Source organism: Gekko japonicus, unplaced genomic scaffold, assembly GCF_001447785.1.
Source record: "Gekko japonicus isolate JY-2015 unplaced genomic scaffold, Gekko_japonicus_V1.1 scaffold237, whole genome shotgun sequence".
NCBI classification, from domain to species: domain Eukaryota; kingdom Metazoa; phylum Chordata; class Lepidosauria; order Squamata; family Gekkonidae; genus Gekko; species Gekko japonicus.
The window spans coordinates 1,039,644-1,064,658 of NW_015161955.1; the positions used below are offsets into that span (position 1 = coordinate 1,039,644).

At 42.0% G+C, this 25,015-nt stretch overlaps 1 protein-coding gene across 2 annotated transcripts in view; it reads left to right on the forward strand.

Annotated features, from left to right (window-relative positions):
• Positions 1-25,015, forward strand: part of ZMYM2 (zinc finger, MYM-type 2) — an 86,903-nt gene that overhangs the window by 730 nt on the left and 61,158 nt on the right. For both annotated transcript variants that reach the window (XM_015429495.1, XM_015429496.1), the window contains exons 2-3: positions 18,784-18,898; positions 23,672-24,521. In XM_015429495.1, the coding sequence (XP_015284981.1) occupies positions 23,747-24,521 (775 nt within the window). In that variant the 5' untranslated portion in view covers positions 18,784-18,898; positions 23,672-23,746. The remainder of the gene's footprint in view (positions 1-18,783; positions 18,899-23,671; positions 24,522-25,015) is intronic.

A 25,015-nucleotide genomic window follows, 5' to 3' on the forward strand; every position in this document is an offset into this window, starting at 1 on the left:
GGGGGGGTTGAGTCTTCATAGCCACCGAGGTTTCCCCCCAGGGGGGAGAAGCTTTGTGTATGGGGGGGGGGAGCCTCTCTGCCCCCTCCCTCCCACGCCTGTGGGCCGCCTCCAGCGAAGGAGCCTCCCTCTGGCTGCCCTTGGGGGAGCCGCGAAGGCCCCGATCCCTCCTTTGTGGGGGCATGAGGGAGGAGCCAGACTGTGGCTTGTGGGGCAATTGGCTCTGGTCCCGCAGGGAAGAGGGCGCCCTTCACCCCAAGTGGAGGGTCAGGATGTTTTGCCCCTGGGGAAGGGCGTCTCCTGGAGGAGAAGAGGGGAAGGCGCTTTTGACTCCCCAGGGCCCCCGGTAAGACAGGGTGTTTGCTGGCACGAGGGTTGGGCGTAGGGGGTTAAGAGGAGGTGGTTCCAGGGTAAGGGGGGGGAGTTGTGGGGCGCAGGGGGCCAAACCCCTGCTACTGCTGCTGTCCTGGAGCAAAACCTCGGTAATGGCCGTGAGGCGACTCCTCCCCCGCAGGGTGGGCTCTGCTGCAGACATCGCTCCTGCAATACCAACACCCGTAGGCAGATGACGGGCTCTTGCCGCTGCTCGCCTTTACCCAGTTCGGCAGCGAGCTTGGGGGGGGGGGTATATTTCGAGCGCCCTCTAGAGTCCTGGAGCAGCATTCAAGTGACATATTTAACTAGATTTCAAATTGATTTTCCTTCAACTCTAGATCCTTACCTGACTTCTGCAGGCAGGAGGGAGAAGATGTAAAACGATTCAGTCTTATTGTGAATCATATTCTAGCTTTTGCCTTTTGTGTGATGGGATCGTGCCTCTCTCTTTCTTGTTGTGGTTTTCTTGCAGGAGGCATACAGATGGGAAGTGAATATAGATGGATGGCATTGGCATTTTCTTGTGTCTTTATGTGCCTTCTGTGTTAAAGGCAACTGTCTTTCCTTGCCCCTGTTTATCTAAACTCTCAGGTTTAATTGAGAAGGCCACAGGTTGCCACTGCCATACTTGTCTCATCTGTATGAAACTGTCAAGTTTATTGCAATTGTTTTTCCAGGGGCTAAGGCTGCAGTCTTAAGCAGACTTACTTGGGAGTAAGTCCCAGAAGGCTTAGCTTGCAAGTAAACATGCATACCCAGCTGAGCAGCAAGGTCCAAGGAAAATTGCCACCCTTTTTTACATTCAGGGGAGATTGAAGTTAAACCTTCTGCATCACTTTGAAGAAATTAGGAAACGGCAGATGAAATTAGGAAATGGTAAAGCAGCTTTGCAAAGTCAATTTTTTTAAACAATGTGGTCTTCACTCTGTGGATTGAGACACTCAGGTGGGTTGTGGAAGGCCCAAATACTTAATTGTAAGCTTCTACCAAGCCCCCCCCTTTTTTGGAAAGACCGGCTGCTAGTGTGCATGCATAGGGAGCAAGGGTGTCATGCCTCCACTGTCTGTCTGAACACATGCTGTGAGGAGCAACAGGACAATGAGATGAGGTGGAGAGGATTCTTCCATGGCTTTGACTCCTTCCTCACTTAAGTAACAGAGCCTGGCTAGTATTTCCTGTCCCCTGGGTCTCTTGGTTAGTTGAGCCTGGCCTTGACATCATAATTCTGGTCCCCTTTCTTTGTGTCACATGACTGATATCAGTGCTTGATCTCAGTGAGTTCCATGCTGCTGGGGTGGGGACCTTAAGAGAAATTTCAGATTTGGAAAGGTAGAAGACCATCATAAGGAGACCACAACCAATTAGTAATTATCTGCAGTTAATGTCCACTAGAGGCCACTGCAAGAATCTTTCAGAGATGTTTCAGTATGAGCTTGCATGAGACAAATATAGAGACAGGACTGGATGTTTCAAGATCACCACTCCTTTTCCCATAATTGATTTAGGAAGGATATTGCTAGCCAGGGTGGGCATGTATTCATGCCAGTTGATTGTAATTGGCTTACTGCAAAGACACATTAAAGTCTGATTCTCAAGAATTACTTTCTTTAGAACAAATATTATAGAAAGATATAAATTAGAAACAAAGCTCTTAGACCAGAGTTTTCAGTCAGCAGAAGAGTAAACATTTTCTTACAGAATCCTTCCTGTGTAGAGCCATTTAAGCAGTCTATGACCCTGAATGTGAAATACTGTGTTTCATTTGTGACCAACATATGTAAAATATTGTGGAGAGCTATATACTGTGGAACTGTAAGGCAAAAATGGCTAAGATCTTCATCTGACTTGTTAATTTTTATGCTTTATGACTTTCTTTAGCAGTGGCATGGATAATAATGATTTGATAAAATAATTAAGTGTTTTCCATGCTGTATAAAGATCTTTTGCCTCGAACACCCAATGAGGTGGAACTTTGTGAGTTTGGCATGAGTCGGTTGTGACTCTACGGCACACTTTACCTTATAAAGAACGACAGAAGTTCGCGGTGACTGGAAACTGGCACATTGTACAAGTCTAGGAAATAGTATGGTCAGTTCCATGAAGGCTATGGCATATGCCAGGTATGTCCAACAGGTAGATCGCGATTTACCAGAAGATTGCGGAGGGGTCAGAGGTAGATCACCAACCCCTTACCAGTAAATGACAGAAGGTGCATTATAAATGGGGGGGACGGTGGAACCCAACTTTAGTGGGTTAAAATCTAATTTGAAACTAATTTAAAACTTTATTTTCATGGTGGTAGATCACCTGCACTTTTGGCCGGAAAAAAATAGATCACTACCTGTTCGAAGTTGGACATGCCTGGCATATGCATTTAATCTGTTCTGGGCTGTGTTTTTACAACATGCTCATTTGGGAGCAGGTCATACTGAGATAACCTGAACACATCATGTTTACTCAGAAATTAGCTGTGTAATCCACACACTTCTAATAAAAAGTGCTGTGGTTCCAATTATGTTTTGTGTATACAGGCACTTCATACCTGACATGGTCTCTGTGGGATCGTGTATAGACAATACTGTGCTAAGTGGACTGCTTTATGGTTCTGGGAGGAGTCAGTCTGGCTGTCTTGCTGGGTCATCATAATTCCCCCCCCCTTCACCCAAGCTTGTAAACAGCTGTTTGCCTGGGGTGAGTTGAGAATTCTCTCAAGGTGAATGGGCAAATAAAGCTTTAGTCAGATCCTGCTACTCTTAGAGTTTACAGTTGTCTAACACAGAGATGCTGGGCGCAAGTAAAAGTTTCTGCAAGCTGGCTTTGATATATTTGCATGACTGTCTTAAACGTGTTTGTGCCCCAGTGTGTTTTTTAGTTGTTTTATTTAGTGTCCATACATTTTTAAAAAATGAGTTTCGATCCTCTATAAAAGTATTCTCATTTTCTTGAGGGGGTCATCAGGATGAAATGCAGTATTCCTGAAAGCCTTGCTTAGAGATGAAAATCAGTATGCACAAGTGCTTTCACACAGGTGTATATACTGCTGTCCTCATTTCTTGTGATTCACTGCCATCACGGGAATAGGTTAAGATGCACAAAAGCCATGCCTCTTTTCGAATGTAAGCCTGTCCTAAATTTCATGTCAGTAAACAGAATGTTTAGGATTGGGTCAACAGGTTGGATCCTAAAAGAGCGAGTGTTGTGATTTCTGTAAATTTCTCCCTCCTGGCTGTATTATTGTGCTGTTCTTGAGGAACGTCAAACCTACAGGAATGGCTTTTCCAGAGGGGGTGGGTAGGGGGCTGGGGCAAGAAGGCCAAAAGTTGCAAAAATCCTTGCATTTGCTCTGCTCATGGACCTTTATGATCCAAGCCATTGTGTCTTGTAATATAACAGTTTGTGTCCCTTTGATTTACTAGAGTTGTTTCTGTTTAAGTGTAATGGATTGGATTAATTTGGTTTATGAATTGTACCAGTGGCAGTTTCTGCAGATTGTAATTTAATAGTTCAGCAGTTTTAAGATACCTAGTTTTTGTAATGGGAACAATTCCCTCTAGAAATAGTTTGCAGAGATAAGGTTGGCGTAATATGATTAGGTAGATGAGGTGCTGGGTGCATAATTAGTTAAAAGCTGAAGGTTATAGAACTTTGTATTGGAGAAGACTGCTTTATCTCTGTTGTTCGTTTTTAGGATCTGTGTAAAGTTAGAATTCACAGATTGGCATTAAAATGACCACATAGGCATCTCCATATAACAGCTGTGTATGGGAAGTGTATTTCCTGGATGTACCCTTGAATGGAGCCCTAGATCTTGTTTGATCCTGTTGACAGTTACAGCTCCTGAGAAAGTGCATGAGTGATTGTTCCCCACATAACTTTGCTTCATGGAGGTAGTCACATGATAGACTTGTTAAACATATTTAAGGTTGTTTAACATGTTTAAACATGTTTTAAGGTGATTAGTATTTTTATATTATGAAATACATTACTTGAAAGTAAAATTCAAAATGGTATATTCTATACCTTTTGCGTGTTCTGCATTACCGGGTGATTTTGAGCTAATCCTAGAAATGGTTTGTCAATATTTTTGACATCGATGATTAAGGCTACAACAATATGTGATCTGGCTAACAGTCCACTGTGGTGTTCTGTTTCTGTTGTTCTGAAGGAATTTAAATAGCGAGGGATGGCTGTTTGGCTCCTTGGCCTATGGGATTCTGCAAAGTTCCATCCTGTCCCCCATGCTTTTAGCATCTACTTGAAGCCCCTGGGTGACGTCATCTAGAAATTTCGGCTAGGTCATCACTTAGCTCTATCTCACTCTTCCAGCAAAACTCAGGGATGCTATGGAAACCTTGAACCAGTTCCTGGAAGCAGTTGTGGGGTGGATGAGTGATAAGAACCTGAAGCTTAATTCTGACAATATGGAGGTACTACTGGTGAATGGAAGGTCGAACCCAGGAATTGATATGTGTTCTGTTGCAGTCCCCCTAAAGGAGCAAATTTGTAGCTTGGGGGTACTGCTGGATTTGGGTTCATTGTTGGATAAGCAGGTGGCAGTGGTAGCCAGGAGCAACTTCCACCAGCTTTATCTAGTGAGCCCACTGCAGCTTTTCCTGTGTGAAAAAGGAAAGCTGGCACTCCTTCCTATTTATATTTTAATTGGTATTCTGTACTGAGTTACATGCAGACTGAATTTTCTGTCAAACTAACTGAATATTTCTGCTTCTCACTGCAGTCTTTTGCTCTCTATTAAATACTGGTCCTGGGGTGCACAGGGGCCTCCTGAGAACAGCATTGGGTGGGTCTGCAGTGGAGATTGCTAGTTTAGTCTGGATCCAACCCCTTTTTTAGTTGGCTTTTAATGTGTTTAACTGTTTGCTGCCTTGAGGGCCTTAGTTGGATGAATGGGCAGGATAAAAATGTGTTACATATAAAAAATTTGGTAATACTGATATTTTGTTTTTCTGTCAATAAATAATGTATTAGACTTTACCAGTGAGATTTGTTACGTATTACATTTTTAGCTTGTTTTTTCTCTAAGAAGCTGTCCTCACAGCAACCCTGTAAGAAGTGTTAGATTGGGCGAATGACTGGTCCAAGGTCACCCCTGAGCTTTGTGGCTCGGAGCCCAGATGTAAGTCTACTGTACTACCCTGGCTCTCTGAATCTCATTGCCTCTTGATGATATAAAGACTTTTGGGTGTAAGGAAATTATGCAATTCAGCCTTTTCTTAGCAGAAAATGGGCTATTCAACAATTATTTGTAGCAGAAATCTGACAAAGGAAACTTCTTTATGACTTCTATGAAGTTTTTGACACTTGCTACTGTACTGTTGCTTCAAAATCTTAGGGAGTGCATGCTGTTTCCTAAAAACCACCAGTCTTCTGGGTCATCACTTCTAATATAAGTCTGCTGCTTTCTAATTTAAAATTGCAGAGTTGCCAATTTAGTTGTAGTGCAAGAGTGATTCTACTTTTTAATTGTTCCCTCAGCTAAAAAACAGTCTTATCAAGCACAGAACTAGCACAAAAGAAGTTGCTTAACTTGAAATTATGTCTCTTAAAGTTGTAGAACATTCATTTATTTACATCTCCCCTGCTTTTTTGGTGTAGTGGTTAAGTGCCTGGACTCTAATCTGGGAGAACTGGGTTTGATTCCCCACTCCTCCACTTGCTGCTGCTGGATGACCTTGGGCAAGCCATAGTTCTGTCAGAGCTGTTCTCTCAAAGACAGTTCTGGAAACACCTCTCTTAGCCCCACCTACCTCACAGGGTGTCTTTTGTGGGGAGGGGAATGGAAAGGAGTTTGTAAGCTGCTCTGAGACTCCGAGTGAAGGGTGGGGTATAAATCCAATCTCTTCTCTTTTCCCCCAAAGGACTCAAAGTGGCATGTCACTGCTTTATTTCAGTACCTTATTTTTGCTCAGCTGAATGTATTGGATATTTGTGTTTGTGAATTAGACTTTTGAGGGCCCAGTGTATTCCAAGTGTATGCATAGTCTGCAGGTAGAGTACAGTGAGGCTTATTCCAAGGACAGTTAGTTAATCCATAGCAGAAGTTTCAAAATATATGAATAGCAGATAATAAAATGAGTCAAGGTACTGGCCTTGTCTTACAAAGGTATCACTGTTAGTTCGTTTTTACAGTTGGGGAGCATTGAAGCTGGCAGCCAGTGAGTTTCTTGACCTTGAGATAGCTATCCCAATAATTAAGAAATATTGGAGACAAAGTAAAAATTAGGAAGCAGTCCTGTGACACATCTGGGGTCAGTTGTACTGAACGTAAGACTTCTGAGTAAATGGCATAGTAATGAGCTGCTGAAATGCTATTGACTTCTATTTGCTAATATTCTGGCAGATAATTCTAAATATAAACCCAGGGGTGCATTCATGTTTCTTTTATAATACACTCCCAAACAAGTTCAGGACAGTTTGTGATGTCTCTTCTATTAAAAAAAATTTACACCCTACATGCACCTATTCAGGATATGGGGCATGGATTTTGGATACTGTTATACAGTTTATTCCTGTTGTACTGACTAATTCTGCTGTTGTTAGAGCAGCCTGGGGCAAGGAAGCAGCAAGCAGCCCACACAAAGGTTTCTATCTGTTCACAGTTGGCTGACCAGGTAGGGTTGGAAGGTTGCGGGCTGGTGTATGGACTTAGTTCCCCCTTCCCCGAAAAAAATTACTTAGCTGGCATAAGAGTCCTGCTGGATCAGACCAGTAGTCCCATCTAGACCATCATCCTGTCTCACACAGCAGCCAACCAGTTCCTCTGGAGGGCCAGTAACAGGACATAGAGGCCAAAGCCTTCCCCAGATATTGCCTTCTGGCTCCGGGATTCAGAGGCTTAGTGCCTCTGAAGGGTGGATGTTCCCCTCAGCAGCTGTGGCCAGTAGCCTTATCCTCTATAAATCTATCTAATCCCCCTTTAAAGCTTGTTCATTCCTGTGGCTATCACTACAACCTCTGGCAGTGAATTCCACATTTTAATCACACTGTGTAAAGTAGTATTTCCTTTTGTCCACCCTGAACCTACTGCCCATCAGTTTCATTAGATGCCCTTGAGTTCTAGTATTTTGGGAGAGGGAGAAAAATTTATCTTTGTCAACTCTCTCCATCCCATGCATAGTTTTATAAACCTCTATCATATCCTCTCTCTTTAGTCATCTCTTTTTTTAAACTGAAAAGTCCCAGACTCTTCAGCCTTTCCTCATAGGGAAGGTGCTCTTGGTTGCCCTCTGTACTTTTTCCAGCTCTGCAATGTCCATCATGAGATATGGTGACTAGACACAGTATTCCAAAGCACCATAGACAATGTTCCCTCTAATTTTTTTGCCCTCCTGAGCAGAGCAGTTCACATTCTGAGCAGAATATAACTGCTGTAATCTTAAAATGGGCAATGGGCAGTGCAAGACCCTGCACAGCTCCAGACTGCGGTTGAGCGGGGCTTCCAGCTTCCCATTTTAATGAGTAGCTGCTCATGTGCACTGTGTACAGGGTTGTTCAGTTCGAAGTCAGGGTTCTAGAAGTCAGGCTAAGCTAGGTGGTTCAGTCCAAGGTCAGGCTTCCAAGAATTAGGCAAGGCAGAGCCATTGGCTTAGCATCTATCGTGCACGTTGCGTCCACGCCTAACAGCCTCTCTTGGCTGGTTTTTATAGCCCCATGCCTAAGGGTCATGCTTGCTGCCAGCTGCTCAGAAGTAATCCTGCAACTACTCATCTTTGTCATCAGCAAGCAGCTGGCGTCGGGCCAGGAGGTGCCCACTCTGCCTTCTTGCCTGTAGTTTTGTTGTCAGCCTCTGTTTGCAGCGCTCTAAGGGTGGCTCAAGTGGTTAAGATGCTGAACTGCAGGCTGGAAGGTCGGTAGTTCAGTAGTTCGAGACCCCAGTGCTGCATGACAGAGTGAGCTCCCATCTCTGGTTCCAGCTCCTGCCAACCTAGCAGTTCGAAAGCAAGAAATTGCAAGTAGATAAATAGGTACCGCTTCGGTGGGAAGGTAACAGCGTTCCATGTGCCTTGGCATTTAGTCATGCCAGCCACATGACCACGGAAACATCTTTGGACAGTGCTGGCCCTTCGGCTTGGAAACAGAGATGAGCACCACAACCCTAGAGTCGGATTCTATTGGCTTTCGAGCAAGGGAAACTTTTATCTAAGGGTGTAGGAGATACTGATGGGCTGGAAATGGCTAACTCAATCTCACCTGTTGAATCAGGGCTGGAGGGTGTTGGTGGCTCTGCACCAGCTGTTGGCTGTGAATCCTGACAAGCCTGCATCTCATTCTCTTGCTAGTCAACTCTGAATTCAAGGCTGGCTACATGGGGCTCCTCCTGAGGAGACCTTGCTATTGCTGAGCCCTGTCTGACCCGCAACACACAGCTTAGAGGGAATACTGACCATAGATCTATACGACGGCATTACAATGTTGGCCGTTTTATTCTCAGTTCCTTTCCCAATAATCCCTAAAGTAAAGTTTGCCTTTGTCACTGCTGCAGCACACTGGGTTGACACTTCCATTGAGCTATTCACTACGACCCCAAGATCTTTTTCCCTCAGTCTCAACAAGTTCAGACCCCATTAGCCTATACTTGTGCTCCCTCTAAGCTGTGGAGTCCTGTGAGCAAAAAAATCTACTTTGTGAGCTACTGGCATTAAAGTTGTGAGAGCGATTTGGCTACTGCATAAATTAGTTTGCTCTGGAGCCATCCTTCCTAAGCTAAGACAGAAATGTGTGAGCCGGAGGCTAAAAAACTGTGAGCTATCTCACACTAACTCAGCTTAGAGGGAACACTGCTTGAAGTTGGGATTTTTTTGTCCTAATGTGCATTTCCTTACACTTGTCAACACTGAACGTCATTTGACGCATTGTCACCCACTCACGCAGTTTGTGGAGGTCCTCTTGAAGCTCTTCACAGTCAGCCTTGGTTTTCACCATCCTGAATAATTTGGTGTCATCTGCACACTTGGCCACTGCACTACTCACTTCTAGTTATGGATAGTTTATAAATAAATTAAATAGTACTGCCCCAAATGCCAATTTTTTTGGGACCCTACTGCTTACTTACTTCCACTGTGAGAACTGTCTGTTGATTCCTACTCTTTGCTTCCTGTCATTTAACCAGTTTATTCAAATTTTTAATTTCAATTTGCAACCACAAAAAATAAAACAAACTACTGTCATCTAAATCATACATAAAACATAGACAATCATCTACAGCTTCAATCATCTGCAATATCTAGATCATACAGAGAGAAACTACAGTCATCTCTATCATACAATTATCAATCAAATATACATCTAGAACTTAAATGTACTCTTGATTTTTCACTTCTATTTAAATACATTTATTCTATATTTTCTAGCTATCTTCATATCTACATATTTTGTGATGGATCCCAAAAATGTTATTAAATATTTTACCAAGCAACATTATAAGAACACACAGTGAATTATTTAAGTATATGGTGATGGGAGCCAAAGTAATATCTGCAGCAAAATGGAAGGCAGAAAGATGTCCAGATTTGAAGGAATGGAAGAATAAACTAAATAAATATGTGACAATGGTAAAATTAACATCTTATATACACAACAGACTGACATCAGAATTTCAATAAAAATGGAAAATAGTTTAATTATATAGCTGAAAATCAGGAATAAATTAAAATAGAAAATGATGAAAAGATATGAAGAAAGCGATGAAGACTCGCTCTTTGGCTTGCATCTCTACCTAGGAGGAGCGCTACAGTTCAGAAGCCCACAGCTCCTGCCTCCCAGCAGCAACAGCAGAGGGTGGGGCCTGCAGTCAGCCCCAGGCAGACAGATCTTGTTCAGTGAGCAACAGACCAGACAAAAGAGCCAAACAGACATAGACAAAACCACCACTCTGCAGCAGGCTACAAGCACCCACTCACCCTCAAACTCTGTCCTCTCACAAAGCAACCTCAGTTAATGATCCCCAGTAGTTAAGCAGTTTAGGAAAGGCACAAAAAAACAAAAACCACTCACCTTCCCAGCACCCCTCTTCTGGGTTCTTTTTCCCAGCCCAACTGCCTCAGTTCTGCCAAATGAATACCTTTGCTAGCTTTTATTAAAATATAAAATCTTTGTTAGAATATTTAATGAATAGAAAGACTGAAGATCTAGTTTTTAAACGAAACGGAAAGGTGTTTCTAAAATTGGCTAAGGGCTTGAACCAGCTGTAAGTAATACTGGTAACTTGTCCATGCTTATACTGCATGGTCACTTAAGAAGTGTCAGTACATTGGTGTTGCCGTAAATGGGCTGTCACTTCATGACAGCTACTTTACAAAGTTGCAACTATTGACTGTTCCAAGTGACTTGGAATTTATAAACTGGCTCACTGCGTTTGTGGGTTTTAAGACAGAGGCAAATTGCTAATTCTCTTCCTTTAAGCAAGATAGGCAGAGAAGCTGACATTGTGTTTCTAACCCTGAGCTGCTGTATTTCCTAGCCACACTGAAATGAGACATGTAAGGCTTGAATTCTCCCTCAGAGGTGGAGGACATCTTGTGGGTGATTCCCATCCATCACTTAGGGAGGCAGGACTAATTTCAATTACTTCCTGTTTCCTGTAGTGGGAGTCACCCTGGGCTCAGTTCTTTTCCTGTCTCAGAAGGGAGAGTAGCTAGGTGTGGGCTCTGCCTAACCCTATCTTTCTGAGTTAACTTACTTTCACTTTCTTCTTCCATCTTTGCTGTTCCCTCTCTCTGAAGAAACTTAAGAAAAATCAAATACTTTTCTTCTTCCTTCCTATATGTTATCCTCTTTTCTCCCCCACCCCTTTGGAGATTGAGCATTGCTGGGCCAGTTGCTCTCTTAATGGGAGGGGGATCTCACAAACCGCCTTCCATGGCATTAAGAGAGGATAGCAATGGATTTCTCTCCACTCCGGAGATAGAGGCTCTGGCGGTGGCCGACGCTCAACCAGCAGAGCAAGGCGAGGATGGCATTCCAAAGCGCGCCAAACAGCTGCACACCCCTGCAGCATTTACGGAGTCCACACCAGCTTCAGTGGCCATTTTGGAGTCCACTGGCCACTCTATGCTTTAAGACAGGAATGGCGAGCAGAGCCTAATCCCGCACATGGCGCACCCTGAGACCTATGGTTCACTGGGGTTCATCGAGCTAGGTGTGATTGTGCCGATAATGCTCAAGGGGCCAAGGAAGATGACGAGTTGCAGAGTGGCGAGCAGAGCCTAATCCTGCACATGGCGCACCCCGAGACCTATGGTTCAATAGGGTTCATCGAGCTAGGCGTGATTGTGCTGATAATGTTCAAGGGGACGAGGAAGATGACGAGTTGCAGAGCGGTAATGTTGGCAATCTCCGGTCTGTCCCCTTATTTCCAAATGTAATGGCCTTCTTTATAAGAGCCATAGGGGAGGAAATAGTGCATTTTTGCAGATCAGGTGGCCATGGGGCTACTATATCCTCTTCCCCCTCCCCCTCTCCTTGGAGGGACCAGAACAGAGTCAGCTGTCCCACCAAAGCTGCACAAAAAGGGTTCCCCAAGGAGCACTGTCTATTTGATCCTCCTTCACATGAGAGGGATAGCCTCTTACATGTCTCTAGTGAAAAGGAGGAGGGGGATTTTCATGTAATGACGGTAAATAGTGGGAAATGATTGTCTCAGACCAGTCCTTTAGATATTTCAAGGGCGAGGTTTTTCAGTATTTGCTGTCTAAGACCCTATCAGCACTCAATATACAGGGACCCCAAAAGGCAGGGGACAAGAGTGCTAATGCCCAAAGGCAGAAAGATGGCACAGAGCTCATTGATGAGTTCTTTGCTCCAGCTGATTGCTCAGAAATAGTCTTCCTCTCCCCTGAATTCTATGTGAGACAGATGAGGCAGAGTAGGCAAAGCCAATAACAAACAAACCATTTCCAGGGGTTGTTAAAAGTTGTACACTTTGATATCATCTGCTTCAGTTCTTTTGCAGGTACCTGTGGTTGATGCACCAGCAACTGCCCTACAATCCTCTGGGTTGCTATCTGAAGATGAACATGAGGCCACTTCCATGGCTATCAATATGCCAGCTGCAGCATCCACAGTTTCTAAAGCAACTATTGTGTGGATGCGTAAGTTGATAGAGATGTTACCATGCAGCAACTGCAGACTACTAGAGCATTGTTCCCTCTAAGCTGAGTTAGTGTAAACTAGCTCACAGTTTTTTAGCCTCCAGATCACACCTTTTTGTCTTAGCTCAGGAAGGATGACTCCAGAGCTAACTAATTTATGCAGTAGCCAAATTGCTGGCCCACAACTTTAATGCCAGTAGCTCACAAAGCAGAATTTTTGCTCACAAGACTCCACATCTTAGAGGGAGCATTGCTGGAGGGTGCCAATAGGATCTTGAAAGCCATCTCCTATAGACACCATGGTCTTTGCTTCCAGGGCGATGGCATCAGCAGCCGCCGCTAGTCGCATCATCTGACTAAGAGTTTGGCCTACAGATTACCAATCTAATGCCATCATCACAGCATGCCCGTTTCAGGGAGACAAGCTGTTCGGGGATCTACTGGAAACAAACATACAAAGAAAGAAATCTTAGTGGAAACCTGCAACAAGAAGAAGGCTCTACCCAAGACCGTACAGCTTGGGGGATAAGATGGCAGCAGGCCCCTCTTTTTTCCCCATTCATACCATACTTTGTCCCTGTAAACAAACAAGAGACCGGGGTCTACTCCATCTTTTTCACGGTCCCCAAAAAGAATGGGGATTGGAGGGCTATCCTAGATTTGAAATACTTACACAGATATGTTGAACCCAGACACTTTCTCATGAAGACCCTCAGATTCATTGTGGAATCCTTACAACCCAGGGAGTTCCTCTCCTCCATCGACTTGGCAGAGGCATAAATGCACGTTCCAATCTTCTTACACTATCAAAGATTCCTACGTTTCTGCGTGGGGGAGACTCATCTCCAGTTCGGAGCCCTGCCCTTCGGCATCTCATCAGCTCTATGGGTGCTTATAAAGATCCTGGTTCATCCGGTCGTTTGTCTTCAAGAACAAGGGATTCGCATTTGCAGTGCTTGCAAGACTTCGGGTTCCTGGTGAACATGCAGAAAAGCTCTCTGACTCCCACACAGCATCTGGAATACTTGGAGTGGTGATGGACATTCAAGCTACAAAGCTTGATCTTCCTGTCAAAAAGGCCAGAAAGATCAAAGAGTAGGTTAACCAAATTATTCAAGCCAGGACTTCACCCTGACCAAGATGATGGGCCTCACGGTCGTGGCTTTTGACACGCTACAATGGGGAAGGTTTTCACTCCAGACAACTACAACTATTTTTACAGCCATACTAAAACTCTGTTGCCTTATAGATAGATCATTCCTTGAAGTGGGCAGAGGTCCATAGTACCTCTCCAGGTGAAATTAAATCTGCGCTGGTGGACCAAGTTGAACTATCTGTCTCAAGGCAAGTCCCTTTGGATCCAGGACCGGATCCAAAATTTTCTCTTGACACCAGTCTATCAGAATGGGGGGGGCACCTTACTCCATCAACCAGTGCAGGACAGAAGGTCCATAGCAGAAAGGAAACTGCCATTCTATCTCCTGGAGCTTCGAGCCATTAGGTGGGCCCTTCAACACTTCGCCCCTCAGATCAGGGGGAACCACATCCTTGTTCAGATGGACAACATCTCAGCGAAGGCTTACCTCAACAAACGGGGGTTCCAGGTCCTTAGCCTTACACAAGGAAGCGACTCAGTTATTGAATTGGGCAGAATCCAATCTGACATTGATCAGGGCAGAGTATGTGAAGGGAGTCATCAACACCCAAGCAGATTGTCTGAACAGCCAGACAGTCCAGGAGGGCGAATGGTCCCTACACAAGAGAGTTTGTTTTTTCCGGCTCAGAGCAGCAACACTGGGAACTCCACAGTAGACCTTTTTGCCTCGCCACTCAACAACCAACTGGACGGATTTTACATCAGATATTTTCATCCCCAGGCGGAGGCCACAGATACCCTTCTGTTCCCTTGGCCTGAGGGGTTCCTCTATACGTTTCCTCCTCTTCCTGTACTTCCCAAGCTTCTCCGGAGGATACTAGTTCTAAGGACAGAGATCGTAGTGGTGGCACCATACTGGCATCGTCTTCCTTGGTTCATGTCGCTACAGGAGATGGTGGTGACTCCTCCTCTAGCCATTCCTGTTTCAGAAGACATGCTGCTTCACGGTTCAGTTTGGCATCCCAGGCCAGGGTGGTTCTGCTTACCCGTTTGGAAATTGAAAGGGACAAGCTATCAAAACTAGGCTACAAAGAGCCAGTCATCAATATGATCATGGCTTCTAGAAGGCCGTCTACCTCAAGGATCTACAATACTACTTGGAAGGCCTTTGTCTGATGGGCTCAGCGGAAGAAGGCTGACCCATTGCATCCGGAAATTAGATCACTACTGGAGTTCCTACAAGGACGGTCTGGTAAGTGGTCTCAGGGCAGTGACCCAAGAAACAGATGGTGGCCCTGTCTTTGGTCCTGCCCCGGTACAATTGTCTTAACATCCCTCAGCACCCTCACATTCGCCGTTTCCTCAGAGGGGCATTATTCAAGGATTCTTCACAGAGACATAGGTTTCCAACTTGGAAGCTTAATACTGTTCTCACAGCTCTTACGAAGGAACCCTTTGAGCCAATGTAGCCTTTCTGCTCAAATTCCCGAGGATTAACTTTGTTCCTGCTAGCCATTATTTCTGCCAGGAGGATTTCGGAACTAGGCACTCTGTCAATTCAGTTGGAGCTGTGTTTTTCACAAAGACAAGGTAGTTCTGAGAACAGATTCCACCTTTTTGCCCAAAGGTCAATGCTAAATTTCACAGATCACAAGAGATTTGTTTGCCATCATTTTCTCCAAATTCAACCCATCTGGAGGAAAAAGTTTGGCGTAGACTGGATGTGAGGAGAGCACTCAAATGCTATATTCTCAGGATGGCCTCTTTCATATGGACAGAAGATATGTTAACATTTTTCCTCTTCACACAGGGAGAAAGATGTCTAACTCTGCCATAAGGAACACTATGAGGTCCTGCATTACTGTAGCCTACAGGAGCATGAAACGAGTTCCTGCAGGTATCACGGCCCACTCTCTTCGCAGTGCTGCAACGAATGTGGCCTTTGCCAACAGGGCATCGGTGGAGGAAGTCTGCAGGACTGCTACGTGGTCTTCGTTATCCACATTCATCAGGCATTACAAGATATATACGACTCTGCTGATGCAGCATTAGGACGGAGAGTGCTGCAGTCTGTTCACACTCTTGATGACGACCACCCTCCCCAAAATTAGGAACACTGCTCTGGGAGGTCCCACAAGATGTCCTCCACCTCAGAGGGAGATTGACCATTGGTTACTCACCGTGAAGGGTCCTTCTCCTCCGAGGCTTGGAGGACATCTTGGCCCTCCTGGGTTGTCATTTCCTCTATCTACTATGCTGTTTTTTCACACTCTATTTAAAAATAATAATAAGATTATGTGAGAGAGGGGACTCACCTTTTTCTTCCTGTTCCAATGTTTGTGATTTGGCTATACTCTTGTTGTTGATGTTCAAGTTCTCTTTTTACAGTGGTTAGGTTAGTGTATTGCTTTTGGAGCACCAGAACTGAGCCTTGGGTGACTCCCACTACAGGAAACAGGAAGTAATTGAAATTAGTCCTGCCTCCCTAAGTGATGGATGGGAATCACCCACAAGATGTCCTCCAAGCCTCAGAGGAGAAGGACCCTTCACGGTGAGTAACCAATGGTCATTCAAAAATGTTTTGATCACGGAATCACTCTTATCTTATAAAGATCTTGAAACAGCAGCCCGGGGTCTGATGCTTGCGTGAAGTGTAAGAGTGAGATGGGATGTCCTCAACACTGTGGTTTAATAGCTGTTGTGTTCCTGCAAAGCACATTTTGTAGGGAGGAAACTGTGCCAGCATCCAGCTAGGTGCCACGTCTGTTTGATTACATCTATCTGTATGGGGTTTTTTTTGCTTCTTTATCCTTTGTTTTGGAAGGCAGGGAAGCAAGTATCTACGTCTGAGCTGACACTGCTGAAATTCAGTTCTATTGATTCATGTTTAATCTTGTGTTTATGCCTTCTCTCTATTTAAATCCTGCTCACAGTCACAAACGATAGTGTGTGTTGGTTTTGTTTCTTTGTTTTTTAAATATTTTTTCCTAATGGAGAAACAGAGAGATGTTTCATGAGTACTTTGAAATACAGTTAAAAGCATCCCTATCAAGTCCTTTCTATACTCTAGTAAAAAACTTGAATTCTTTCCTGTAGTTCTGTAATGTACTTTCAGTGTAGAAGGTGGTCTGCCAGCTTTTTTTTTTTTAAAAAAAAAGCTTAATTTTTGAGCCGTCTTAATAGCAGATAGGCCCTTGTGGCTGTCATGGTTACCTTTTGAACAACAGTACTTTTATAACATATGAGATAGTTCATTGATTCTTCAAATTGGTGAATATGGAGAAAATCAGTATCCAGCTAAAGCACTATTAAAGGGAATATCTCTGACATCAAAGGAGAATTTCCTAGAGGGATTATTGAAAGAACTAATGAATAACAAAACACACCAGACTTCTAAAATGTTTTAGGTCTCATTTAGAGCTCTCTTTTCCCAAAAGGCAGTTAAAGATATATTAAAGATTTGGCAAAGTGATAGAAGTCTGGTAAATGTCAGTCTTGTACCTAGCCATTCTAAAACAAGTGGAAGGCTGACTTCTGATACTGGCACAAAAATGTACTAATACACATCTAGTTTTGATCAACAGGTTAAGTTTTTCAAAGTACCACTAGAGGTGGCATTATATGTAAAAATAGTATGAAAGTTCTGCACTGCAGACCAAAATGGTGCTAAGAGAAGTCCTTTCAATAACAGTATTGAATAACATAATTTCAGTAACTGTGGAATAACAGTAATGACCAAACTGGATAGAATACATACTGCATATGGTGTGTGTTATTACTTGTGGTTGTGCAGTGCAAGTTTTCAGTCCTTAGGTATGAACTAGGATATAATAGTAAGAGGAGCAGTGATGTCTTGCCTGTGTTATTCTACTTAAAGATCCAAAGAAGAATACATGTTGTATAAATTTGTTTTACACTATGAGGAGTCATGGAGTGAATTTTTATCAGTACTGGGTTTGATGTAGTGCTTAACTGCAGACTCTAATTTGGAGGAACCGGGTTTGATTCCCCACTCCTCCACATGCAGTTGCTGGTGTGACCTTGGGTTAGTCATAAGTTCTTTCAGAGATGTTCTCTCAAGAGCAGTTCTTGAAGGAGCTCTCTCAGCCCCACCTACCTCACAGGGTGTCTGTTGTGGGGAGGAGAAAGGAAATTATCAGATGTTCTGAAACTCCGAATGACGTACGCGGTATAAATCTAATATCTTCTTCTTAAACTGATAAAATGAACAATGCTTCGACTATGGTCACACACACTAAAAAATCCACTTTCAGTCCACTTTCCAACTGGATTTTACTGTGTGAACTGGCAAAATCCAGTTGGAACGTGCATTGAAAGTGGATTATTTAGTGTGTGTGACCGCACCCTTAGTTTAAAATTTCCGAACCTTTATGTGGCTAATGAAGTGAAGTAAACAAAATGCTTAGAAAATTAAGAAAAAGTGTGTTAGAAGCATTTTTAAGGTTGTGGGAACCTTTCTGTTTCACATCCTCGTAAAAAATGCACACCTCTGGGGAATAGTAGCCACATTGCAGTATTACTAATTAATGTTAGTGTGCCTTGTACTTTCTTTGGGCTCTCTAAGAGTCTGACAGCTGCTTTGAGAAATATTGCTGTGTAATAGTAAACAAATGTAGTCAGTTAACACGTCCCAGCCTTTTCATTTCTACAGAGAGAAAAATACGCTTTTTCGTGGGCCTTTTGATTATGCCATTAAAGGTGTCTGAATCTGAATCCTGGGCCTTTTGAAAAAAATTTGCAGCCAAAAAATTTAGAAAATTTGGACAATACTGGGAAAGAAAATTCCTGTAAACTAATCTCTTGAAAGGAGTGAAATGTTTTTGAAATGAGAGTTCACTCTCTTTCTCAAAATCTGTAGAGTGAAGATTCTTACACAAATCTGCTGTGTTTTAAAATTCCTGTGTATACTGTAGACATATAATCTCTTTCACAAAATGCTTTTTGTCATGTTGGGATTTTGCAGGTGGTTCCTATTTGGTAGCACAGACTAGTAAACCAAGCAATGGCAGGTCAGCAAAATATGCATTAAACGAAGCCTTCTTGCCTTAATGGACATGACAGCATTTCCAGGTGGCAGAGAACTTTGGGAATTTTAAATTACCAGATTATGAGGATAGTGCCTGTGGCTAAAATAGTGTCTGCCTTTGAATAATGCGTTCCTAATATGGACTGAATCTTTTTCAGATTAAATGTTTTGAGCCAAAAGGCCTCAGTCTCTCCGGAGAAGAGTCGCAAATCCAGCACAGACAAAACGCTAGGACATCTTAAATTTAACAGATTACTGCACTATTCTGAATGGGTAAGTGTTTTGATTGGGAATATATAATTCTTTGTGAAGTTCCAGTATATTTAAAATAGTAAAATCAGTTGCGTTGTGAAACTCTCCAAAAGAATCTTTCTAAATTGTGTGAGTGTCCCACTACTTAGCAAATGATAGAATGAAAATTGGAACAAAACAATCTTTTGTTGGTTAGGGCTGAACCAGGTTGGGGGGGGGATTGGGTACAATGAGGTGGACTAGTTAAAATACTAATATTTTGCCTTTTATTTTGCAAAGGCTTCAAGGTGTGTTACAGTCCAGAATACAAAGTAGTGTGTGTAGATTTATTCTAAAAATCAGCAAGTCTAAAAATACTCTGTACAATAAACAAAACTAGCAGAAGCATTAAAATAGCAATACTGATTATATTACTGTTTGCTAAGAGGCTGAGAAAAATAAGTTGATACTTTGCACCGTAGTTGCGACATGCTTTGTCTGCAAGGCCCTGATTTTAGTAAAAATCAAGATCTCTATTAAATGTTCAGGAAAAGAATTGAAAATCAGTGAAGAGGATCGTAAAATGGTGCAGTTGTGATTAGAATATTTTAACAGTTGTGGTTGTTCAGCCCTTTTTTTTAAAAAAGGAAATATATAATTACAGTCATCAAAGGGTAGACTCCTTTTTCCTAGCACTTAGGCATTTTTAGTTTAAAAAACCAATAAGGAAAAACCAAAGATTTGTGAACAGCATGAGGTGAGCGTGTGGAGTTGTCTTCACATCTTTCATAATAGTAAAACTTGAGGGTGTCCAGTAAAGTTGCTTTACAGTATTATCAGGATTAGCTAAATTGCTAATTTGATGATTGATGTAGTGGATTTATTAGTAGCAAATCCTATGTTGAAGAGACTTTCTCTTGCAGGTTTATACTGTTAAGCTACATGCTCCTGTCGTTATTTTTCTTATTTGATAAGTGGTTCTGATTAGCAGGCACCTTGGAAATATCAGTCTTTGTGAAATGTATTTTATATTGGAACTTGATTGTGCATTAACTGAGTGAGATTAGTTAGCCATATGTTATGTTTTTGTACAGTTACTGTTTTTTGCCCCTTTTAATGTTTAGCAGACTTTATCAGGAACCAAGTACACTTTAAAAGATGGCAACCCAGAAACTTTTCTGCTGATTTCTGTATTAACATTTAGTTAGTGAGTTAATAAACACCGATTTTAATGAAAATCAAAGTGAATGTGATAATTCCTGTGTTACACTTGATGTAATTTATTTTGAAGAGTGAAGAAATTTTATCCGAATGAGAAAATCAAACAAACCAAGCAACATATGGAAAAGAAGAGAAAGGAAAATTAGAGGAGGCCATGACATTTGTTTAAAGAACAATTGTAGAAATGTTTACAAAGTTTCTTTAAGCTTTTCTGTGTTATCTGGCCTGTGGCACATAAACCATTCTTTGGACAGAATCTTCATTTAAATTCAATTGTACTGCTACGAACACTGGCAATTCAGAGTGCCCAAAATGTGGAAATGTGTCCTTGTAGAATAAGGTTGAATGAAAAATCTCAAAACTAAATTGATTCTGTCAGTTAATCATCTCTAGTATTTACCATTTGTGAAACACTCACATTAATAGGTAGACCAAATATGGCATGCAGAATTTTTTGCAGGTTAAAGTTGAAGCTGCAAAGCAATATATGATACAGTGATAACTTTGAGGGCCACATCCTATTATGTTTCTATGAAATGTTTTGACCCAAATCCAGTTAGCTCTCATGTAGCTCATATTGGATTTGAGGCCATCTGAAATGAGAGAATAAAGTTAGGAGGGAGGGTAGAATTTGAATGTCTAGTATTACCTAAACTTCTGAGGTAGTATTGGGGTCGGGCTTTTTGGAGAAACAAAGTTGTAACTGTATTGACATTTGATTTGTTTCTAGCAATTTGCTAGTCTGCTGCAAATCTCTAAAATAGACCTTATCACTGAGGCCAGTCACTTGAGATAAAGGTAAAATTTCACATGCATGGAGAGAAAATTAGTGTTGCTAATTGCAAGTTATTGAGTGAGAGCCTCTCACTCAATAATAAAGATAATAGAAATCCTTTCTTTTAGTTCTTAGTAAAAATTTCCTAATGATAATAGTTTGGATCTTGATGCTAAGCTTGATCCCATGACTTGGTGTCTAGGTTTCCCTTTGACAGAGAAACTCTTTTCAGTGGAGAAAAAAAAACTTAGTGAAAAAGAGTCATAGGATACAGGCACAGCAGTGGATCTCTTTATCAAAGTATTTTTGTGTGATTAGAACTGGTAGCTCTCTTAACATAAAGAACTCTAGGAAAACATTAATTTTGTGTGTATTTTTCTTTTCTCATTTTACTGTTTGTTAAACATCTGAATCAATTCTACTCACAAAAAGTTTTTTCTATACACAATTAAGTTGGTCTCTAGGAAACAAGAAGCCAAGACATTTAATGATTTGAAACCAGTTTGAATTGCCTGTTATAATATGGTTGCGTTTCAGTTTTGTTTTAATTCATTTTACATCCGAAATGATTACTGCCATTAATGAGGAGACCAAGGCTTCTTGAGTGATCTGCATAGCTTATGCCCATATAAATTAATCTCTTAAATGCCCTGTATTGCTTAATAATACAGCATAGCAGTTTGGTTGCTAAATTAGGTAAAGGTATCCCTGTTTGTTCTAGCTTGAAAAATAATTCACTGTTTATCCTAGATGTAAGGTTAAGATATGTTTTTATCCAATGAATAAATTCAGAAGGAGAATTAAGGTTCTGTGGTGCTGAATCTTGCAGAGAGTCACATTTGCAGTTACCATCATCCAAAAGAGCCACATGACTAGTGTGCCCTGTGTACCACCCCACCAAACCTACACATACAATAATATATAACTAGGAGCTGCAAAAAGGCAGGAGTGTTGGAGAGGATTGGCCATTTACTTCATCCTGACCCTGGCACAAACCCTGCAGCTCAGGAAAACTGCAAAGAAGAAACTTCTGTTGGCTTTCAGATGCACTACTGGGGAAACAAAGGTTCAGTCTTGGTAACTTAACACCTTTCACAGTGAAGACAGATATAAAGAGTTTATTCAGCTCCTCTGCAGTCTCACTATCCTTCTCCAGTAAATGCTTATCTTAAGGCCCCAATTGCCTCAGTTTTTACTCTTTTATATTTTTACCAATATGCTCTTCAGGTTCTTTGCACATCTTATTGTCAATTCAGTTTCAGTTTGAGAGCCAGTCTGGCGTAGTGGTTAAGTGTGTGGACTCTAATCTGGGAGAACCGGGTTTGATTCCCCACTCCTCCATTTGCAGCTGCTGGATGACCTTGGACAAGCCATAGTTCTGTCAGAGCTGTTCTCTCAAGGATAGTTCTGGAAAGAGCTCTCTCAGCCCCACCTACCTCACAGGGTGTCTGTTGTGGGGAGGGGAAGGGAAATGAGTTTGTAAGCCACTCTGAGACTACGAGTGAAGGGTTGGGGTATAAATCTAACCTCTTTTCTTCTTCTTCTTTGTCTTCCTTTGTTTTTACTTGAACAAGGCTTGTCCATTTCAAAGATATTTCTTGCCTTTTATAAGCATCCTTGACCCTTTTTGTTTATAGGATTGGCATTCTTTTGGACTTCTTGGTATCTTTTCCAGTGTGCAGTCTGTTTACTTGTTTTAGTTATAGTCCACCTTTCTCATTTAGACTCAGTAAGGAATACAGAATATAAATGTGTGATTGGATAGCATAAAACAGTCAGGGAACAATATAGTACTAGGATTACAGAATTAGAAAATAATGCCAGCAACAGACGGACTTAGGCAAGGTATACTATAAACAGTTCAGAAAGTGGAATTACAAGGTAATACCTACAATAATCACTGCAGTAGGCTAGAATTATATTCCATTATAAAGATGCCCTCTTGGACTGTTCCATTCTCCTATTGTTCTAATCCTTTATAAAAATGCCCTCCTGAACATCTCTGTTTTGCACATTCTCTTGAATGATAGAAGCGTGGGAGGTTTTCTGACCTCAGGTAGACCATTCCGCAAGATGGGAGCCAGAGGACGGGGCAGTCTTAACCATTTTCAGGGTAGCACCTTCAGAAGGCCTTGTTCATTTGAGCAAAGCTGTTGTGGTAGAATATGGCAGAAGAGGTGATCCTGCAGGTATGTAGGTCAAAAGCCAATTAAGGCAATAACCAGTATTTTGAATTTAACCAGGTGACTAATTGGTAATCACAGCAGAAGAGTTGTAACATGTATACTGCACCTCGCTCACAATAGCAACTGTGCTGCAATGCTTTGCTGCAACTGGAGTTTCTGAACTGACTTCAAGGGCAGACCCATGTAGAGCCCATTATAATAGTCAACCCTCGAGGTTACCGTATAAATGCAAATACATTGTGCCCCTCTCCAAATATCCTTTGTGTGCAGTGAGGTTATCTGTTTCCCCCTGATCTCTCTGGACAGCTGTCATTTCTTTGTTTGAGGAAGAACCTTTCAGGCACTCTGTCCAAGCTATCTAAAGAATTTTGGGGTCTGTGGTTATCAGATGGGGCTGTGTCTAAACCAAAAAGAAGAATCTTTATATATGGGGCTGTGTCTAAACCAAAAAGAAGAATCCTTATATATCTTTAGTGCAAAGGAATGGTCATGATCAATTGTGATATTTTTGTTTTGTTTAACAGACAAATAAACCAACCAGGAAAAGTATGCAGGTTTTTAAAATGCTTTATTTTGTGTTAAAATGCTTAGGAAGTTTTTTGTACTAAAACAGTTTTCCTTCTTTTACAACAGTTTTTTTTCCTGGAAGGTCTACAAGGTCTTTGAAAACGGTCCGAACACTCGTCTGGGTTACTGGGACCTACCACAATGGCAACTGGTCTGACCAATGTAGGAAACTCTTTTGGAGGTCCATCTAATTCTCTGGTTTCTAGATCTAAGTTCCAGAATACCTCTGTAGAAGATGATGATGATGTCGTGTTCATTGAACCCGTACAGCCTCCTCAGATTCCTGCTCCTTTAATAACAGACCCTAGAAATGTTGCTTTTAGTTCACCAACTAACGAAGAGCATCATGGAAGTGACCCCAAAACAGCAACTCCTTCGAAAGACTTGAGCTCTCAGAAGGGAAGTATAACTGAGACTATTATTATTGATGATGAAGAAGATATGGAAACAAGTCAAGGGCTAGAGAAAAATGATTCCAGTTTCAGTGAACGAAGATTTCCAGAGTGTAAAAACAGAGCCAATGAGATGGAATTCTCAACACCCAGTTTTTCAAGAAGTAAGGTAAATGCAGGAATAGGTAATAGTGGTATAACCACAGAACCAGACTCTGAAATTCAAATTGCTAATGTTACTACGTTAGAAAGAGGTATGAGCTCTGTGAGTGTTGGCCGTTTAGAAAATACTGAAGGGCGTGACATGAACTTAATGATTACACATGTAACATCACTACAGAATACCAACTTGGGAGATGTATCTAACGGACTGCAGTCAAGTAATTTTGGTGTTAATATACAAACATACACCCCGTCTTTAACTTCACAGACCAAGACTGGTGTAGGACCTTTCAATCCTGGTAGAATGAGCGTAGCTGGAGATGTCTTTCAGAATGGAGAATCGGCGACTCACCACAACCCTGGTAGGTGGTACCTTAAATATTTTGCTTATAAAACTCTAATATGAATTATGTTGTAGAGAGATTCTTAGATGAAAAATCACTAAAGTACACCAGTTTTCTCTTTGAAGCTGCCTTATACTCAATCAGACCCTTGGTCCATTAGAGTTAGTATTGTCTACACAGGCTGACAGTGGCTCCCCAGGGTCTCACATCACCAAAACCTGATCCTTTTAACTGGAGATGCTGGACATTGAACCTGGGACCTTCTGCATGCTAAGCAGATGCCTTTCCAGTGAGCTACAGTCCCTTCCCAAATCTTGAGTGTGTGGATGGATTTAAATGGAGACAATTCGAATTTCATCAGCAATCTCATTTTAAACAATTACACCAGTCCTTCTTGAGATAACTGTATTAAATTGTTTTTTTTTTCCTTTAGTTGCCTTTAGTGAGGACAATCTAGCTTGTAGTACATTACCCCTTTGAATTCACCTCTTAAAAATTATGTTGGTACATTA